This window comes from Barbatula barbatula, assembly GCF_947034865.1.
Source record: "Barbatula barbatula genome assembly, chromosome: 25".
NCBI classification, from domain to species: Eukaryota; Metazoa; Chordata; class Actinopteri; order Cypriniformes; family Nemacheilidae; genus Barbatula; species Barbatula barbatula.
The window spans coordinates 3959575-3966369 of NC_136788.1; the positions used below are offsets into that span (position 1 = coordinate 3959575).

General features: G+C 39.4%; 1 protein-coding gene across 1 annotated transcript; it reads right to left on the reverse strand.

The window, feature by feature from the left end:
- Window positions 1-5199: 5199 nt before the first annotated feature.
- LOC306890864 (P2Y purinoceptor 6-like) lies at window positions 5200-6083 on the reverse strand (the record flags this gene model as incomplete). The annotated part of the gene is made up of 2 exons (XM_079450882.1): window positions 5200-5283; window positions 5397-6083. 2 exons carry the CDS (start codon window positions 6081-6083, stop codon window positions 5200-5202), a joined length of 771 nt encoding a protein of 256 aa, XP_079307008.1.
- Between the last annotated feature and the right edge of the window lie 712 nt (window positions 6084-6795).

The window sequence follows — 6795 nt, forward strand, 5'->3', positions numbered from 1 at the left end:
AAATAAGAATTGGAGGAAGATGGTATACAGTAGGCTATGTGATGACGTCGTGACGAGCTCCGATTTACATGCAGTCGTCTGTGTGATTCAGTCAACAATGGGTATCCGATATATGATTGATCGAAAAAAGGGTTTATTTTCATCATTGTGATACTCTGTTTTTTGTTTAGTGCGAGTGCTTGATAGATACAGTATATATAGCAGTATCCACCGTAAACTTCATGTATCCATATCAAAAAATTACTTTGAATTAAGTATGACAACACAGAAATACAATTATAAACCTTTCCAGGACTAAATATAATAGCTGAAAAGAACTTACTATTCAAATTAAATGTTATCTGTCGTTTTGATGTTAGGATGGTACTTCAAAACACAGCCTATTAAAGTAGTTTCTAAATAACTTACCATCCATTCCAGTGGGCGATGAAACTGCCTCCCAAGCCTTTCTTTGGTATTTATGTCTTTATTCAGGGGCTCATAAATCACCTTTTCTCTACCTCAATAATTAGCAATGAACTTTAATTATATAACTCGACGCAAATTATATACTTTATACGTAAAAAGTCCGGGCGTTTCTCTGACCCATGTGTACCGACATTTTGGATACAGAGCAGTTTGGCGACACCAATGGCGAGCGGAGGAAAGGGTCCAGTTAAATAATTTAAATGGAAATTGCTCAAAAATCACTGTTGCCACATACACCCAAAAACACTTTAAATCCGCATTTTGCAGGTAAACAATAATATAAATAAATAAATAAAAAATGAAGCATTTTTTTATGAAAATTTAAATGTCAAAAGATTGACCAATAAAATAAAATTAAGACCAGGTTCACACAATTCCAGCCAATCAAATTAAAGAAGACAGACATTTAGCCAATCAATTTCATTGCAGTGATAGGAAAAGCCATGCTTCCGAATGACAGAGCCTAGGGATGTCATGTATACTGAAAAGGGCAACGAGCCAAGCACTGAGCCCTGAGGCACTCCTTTAAAACGATTTTGGGACTTTCCAGGATACTCTACATCACATTCTTGAGAGGTAAGACCTGAACCATTGTAGCACCATTCCAGAGACCCTCATAGCCTTGAGGGTCGACAGGAGGATGTGGTGGTTAACGGTGTCAAAGGCAGGAGATAGATCCAGTAGGATAAGTAGAGATAAGTTTTGAGGCAGCTCTTGCCAGTGGCAGGGCTTCAGTGACAGAGAGCAACGCAGTCTCAGTGGAAGGACTACTCTGAACTGGTTGCTGTCCATGAGGTTGTTCTCAGTGAGTAACGAGGAGTGCTGGTTACATACAACACGCTCAAGAGTTTTAGCAATGAAGGGGAGGAGAGATACCAGTCTGTAGTTTTCTAACAGTGCAGGATTAAGAGTAGGTTTCTTCAGTAGTGGGGTAATACGGGCCTCTTTAATGACTGTGGGAAATGTACGTACTGTTGAGAGACGAGTTTATAATGTGGGTCAGAGCAAGAATAACCGATGGAAAGATGGCCTGGAGGAGATTTACATTTAGGCATTTGGCAGACGCTTTTATCCAAAGCGACTTACATTGTAATATCCTATACAGGTATCTGCAATCCCCTGAGATCGAATACCACAACCTTGTGTTGTTAACGCAATGCTCTTACCACTGAGTTACAGGAAAGCCTTGCGTGGGGATGGGGCGGGGGAGATGAGTGGGGATGGGATCTAGCGAACAGGTAGTTTGGTGGTTAGAAGACATGACCTTGTAAACGTCATCTTCAGATAGGAGAGAGAAGGAGGGGAGCAAGAATGTGTCTGGGGTTCGGGCGTGTTCAAGAGGTGGCAGAAAACTGACTGCTGATGATAGTGGTTTTCTTTATGAAGAAAGATGCAAAATCACCAGCTGTTAAGTCTGTTGGGGGGTACGCTGGCAAAAAAAGAGTAGAGAAGATTTTATAGAGAGTACAAGAGTCAGGCGAGTTGTTTATTTTAGTGTTGTAGAAATTAGTTTTTGCAGAGGAGACATCAGCAGAGAAAGAAGAGAGGAGCGACTGATAGAGACGGAGGTCAGTAGGTTCTTTAGATTTGCGCCACTTTCTCTCAGCAGACCTGAGTGTGGCACGATGCTCACAGAGAAAATCAGAAGGGGGCAGAAAGGGTGCACAAGATGGCCTGGATGTAAGAGGGCATAAGCTGTCTAAGCAGGAGGTAAGTGTGGAGCAAATGAATGTCGGTGACACTGTTGGTATTCAAGAGAGAGAACTGTTCAGAGGGAGGGAGTGTGGCAGAGACCGCAGAGGATAAACGGGAGGAGAGAGTGTTTGTAGGTTGTGCCGGAATGTGACCAGCATGTGTATGTCGAGATCAAGAGTGATTATAAAATGATCATGTGCAGCGGAGTGACCTGGGAGTGATGACTATAGCAGTATGGTGTGTAGACAAGATTTAGTTGATTACCAGATTCATTGGTTGCTGAAGTGAGAACTCGCTGTATGTCGATATGTATTTAATGACATTGCTGATTGTGTAGGCTGTATATTTAACCTCTAATTTGTTACTTTAAAAATCTACTTTTACTTTGCAATGAATCAGCTTTATTTTGAACGGTTGCTGATGTGGTTATATTAATGGAGACTCCTTTAATTGTAGAAACTTTTCATAACCTTTTATCACTTCAGTACACATTAACCATGATCATGATGAAGGTCTGCTGTGACAGAGGCATAGAATGAAACATTAGGCCCACAGTTACATGTCCAATATGTCGTGTAATATATTAATTTTGAATGAATGTATTTAAAAAATGATTTTCATTTTTTGGTTTGATTTGTTAGCTAAAGGCCGTGGCTTTCCAAATGTTAAAAGAGCTGAAAACGGCCTATCCAGAAAGGCTCATTGTAATTTGTAAGGCTCAAGTTCTTTCAATGCTAAACTGAGGAGGCTGAGAAACAGTAAAATATTTTTAAGGAACACTAGGTTTTTAATGTATTTTTATGTAAATGGATTTAAAGTTATAATTTCAATATGTGATTAGTAAGCCATAGTTCCCATTGGGTGTCACCTAATAAATCCTTGGGAACCTGCAAAAATTAAAAATGAGTTTTAAGTCTGGCTCTCTAACCATTAGACAAAAATCTTTGACCCGGTGCATCAAATATTCCCTAATAAGTGATAAAAATATACTTCACTATTAACATCCTTTAACTGTTGGAAATTTTAAGGTGTGCATATTCATCCTGTTATATTCGCAGATCCTTTAATAACCTCAATTCAAATTATATACAGTATTGAATATAAATACACTAAACTTTACATTTACATTTATTAATTTGGCAGACGCTTTTATCCAAAGCGACTTACAAGTAGTTTTTTTTACAGTGGCACATTACTGCAGAGCAATCAGGAGTAAGGTGCCTTGCTCAAGGGCACTTCAGTCATGACCTGCTGGCACTGAGATTCAAACCGGCAACCTTCTGATCACAAGACCAACGCTCTAACCACCAGGCTACTATTATGATTCACCATGGCAACGGCACCAAAAAAACTAACATGGCGGCAGAAAGCTATCAGTCGGGATCAGTGAGACGTCATGGTGAGATGTCATGGTGTATAGGACACCTGTATTTATTTTGGGAACCTTCCTGTTGTTTGAACTAACCGCAGCCGTGACATGTTGCCACTCCACACATTTAATTTTGTTAGTTATGCCTTTTCTTTGGTCTACCTCACTCACAAGAACCTCTGTTTCTCTGTCAGTGAAATTTATTTTCTTTATCTCGGTTTAATTTCCTGCCATTGTAATTATGAAGAACTATTTGCCAGCTCACATTAATATGCATGGATGTTCATGAGGTGATTGAAATATGACTTATATGGTTCAATATGGGCCCATCGAACAAGCCAATTGATACTCACAACATGCTCAATCTTTCCGACGCTCATTTATCCTCACATTACCTTAAGAGATCTTCTGTCTGCAGCTAGGCTATACTCTTTACGATTATAATTGTGGATGATTTTCTACTTCCGTGTTGTCTAAATAAGATTTATATCATTGAAGCCCAAATATCAATAATACAATAAAAAATATAGAAATTTTGCCCAGTATGAGTTGCAGTTGACAGTGTAGATTGTGTGATTCACACAATTCACTTTTTAACTAAAAAGTTTGTAGGCCTACCTATTTTATGATGTGTAGGCCTAATGTAAGGGAATTTAATATCATTTTCCTCCATAGTTATTTAAATGGGCCTAAATTAAAGCCCTACTGCTTTTGATAATTGTATCACTACGGAACAATATCAAAATCTAAGTATTAAAATAGCACATGTCAATTATTTCTTCATGCCTTAAAATGACCTCTCGGACCGTTGGTTATACATAAGTACATAGATGCATTATTCGATGTGTGAACAGTAGCGATCATTCAGTTCCGATTCTGCGTCATCCTGACATATCTACGGCTCAAAGCCGTTAACGTGATTGGTTACAGGGCTGTGATGTCCGTAACAGAGTCAGTTTCAAACTGCATTTTTTAAACTGTCTTTGATAAACTACAGTTTCATGTTGAAAATACTCTGCATTGGTTTAAAGTTATGAATTTGCACACAGTTTATCTCAAATAAAGTTAGAAACACTGCATAGATATATAAACAACTTTAAAAACTTTATTTTCACCACATGGACAACATTGAAGAATTCTATGTAGCCGAATTCTGTCACCATTGACTCCCATAGTAAATATGTTTGGTTACTGACATTGCTCCAAATATCTTCCTTTGTGTTCAGCAGAACAAAGACATTTATGCAGGTTTGGAACAACTTGAGGGTGAGTAAATGATAACAGAAATTACATTTTTGGTAAGTACTTCAATGATGCGAATAGTGTCATATTTTATACTGCAAACAGTTCAAGCATTTCAACATTAACTGTAACTTCAGTTAGTTGTAATGGGTGACTCTCTTTCTATAGCTTTATACAATCTTTATCTTGTCTAATAAACAAAAGTCACAGCCTTTAAAATCAACTCAGATTTTTGGTGAATAAACAAAAGCTGCAAGTTTCCTCTTGATCTTTTTAAACAAAATCATAATCTTACTGTTGTGAATTGGGAAAGGTAAGGAGCCCGTTTTTAACAATGGAGTGTTTATGTACTGTGAAACCACCAAACGTTCCATCAGATCTGTTTCTAGTGTGCAGTATCCCCTAATCTCCTTTCTCCGGTCCCTTCAGGTCTCACTCTGGGTCTCAATCTCCACATCTCTGAAAAAACCTCCCGGAGCTCCTGTCTGAAAGTTCCCCCCATTAAAAAGCTAAGGAGAGGATTGATGCATGAACTCAGACTACAAATACACATTTCTACTGTAAATAACAAATCTGCTGTATACCAGGCTGAGGAACAGTTGATTTTCAGCGCTCTCATAACCACAGCGGCATTCCTGCTTAGGTGGTAGGGCAAGTAAAACGCTCCAAACAACACCATAGCTCCAGCCAGATCAACGGCAAGCGCCTGCAGTCGGGGGTCGCAGAGTCTGCGCAGGCGGTAGATGCTCTTCAGGTAGAAATTGCTGAGAGCACAGTAAGGTAGGAGGAAGCCCAGACAAGAACAGCATATCGAGTAAGGCAGACTTATCTTTGTGTCTGCCAGCAGTACGTAAAGGTTACAGACCGTCCAGTTGTGGTGAAGGCAAGGTGCCGTGGTGCTCATGTATGCTACAGGGTAACTCATCAAAGCTATGATCACCCAGACAGCCAAACACACCCCGAGAGCTCGCCGGCGGCTCAACAGGACAGATGAACGGAGGGGGTGGACGATGGCCAGGTAACGATCAAAACTTAGGCAGGTCACGAAGAATATGCTGAGGTAGAAATAGTTATGGTAGAGAAGTCGTACGACATGGCAAAAGGTGGAGCCAAGAGTCCATCGCATACCCACCACGTGGTATTGGATAAGGAAGGGTAACGCCAATAACCAGGACATGTCAGCCAGGGCCAAGTTATAGAGGAAGAGCGTACTGCGGGTCCAGGGACGCAGCCGACGGAAAATCAGCCAAAAAGACAGACAGTTGAGGGGAAGACCCGCCACGAGGACCGCCACGAAGAATCCAGGCATCAGGCGGATCAGGACAAAACGCATGACCTCATTGCCTTTGTCATTTATGAAGCAAAAAACATTTACCATTGAAGGAGCATCCTGTATTGAATCAGAGAAACAGAATTGGATATTATTATCTGATCAAGAGCCTACAGTCAAGAAGCAGGAAAAACCTTTCACATAATGTATTTCATCATATTCTTTATATGTTTATATGTATAACTCAATAGTTAGAAAACACAAAAAGCAAGCGTTGGGTCAAAAAGAGACAAACCCAACCTATGCTGGAGTGTTTAAACCCAACATGTTTCTGTGCTCATTTAACCCAAAGGTTGGGTTTGTCCATTTTCGAAAATTACTGTTTTGCTAATATAAACATATTTATATACTTAGTCAGAAACAAATGTATAGTTCAATGCAATGCAAGTCGCATTGGATAAAAGCGTTTTGCCAAATGCGTAAATATATACATATTATACAGTATATACATATCTAATGTTTATTAAGAATTGGTTTCTTCTGTAACTTACAATCGTCTTGTTAGCATCCATCTCGGGTAAACTCTCGTCTCTGTTATGGCTCAGTTCTCTCATGCACATTCTTTGGTATCAGGTAAATACAGGAAGCAATTGAGCAAATATCAGCTCTAAAACAAAAAAGCTTACCACCTGTTTGTGTTTTAACCATCTGTTAAGCTGCAGCCTTGATGGGTTTGACACATTATTAAAAC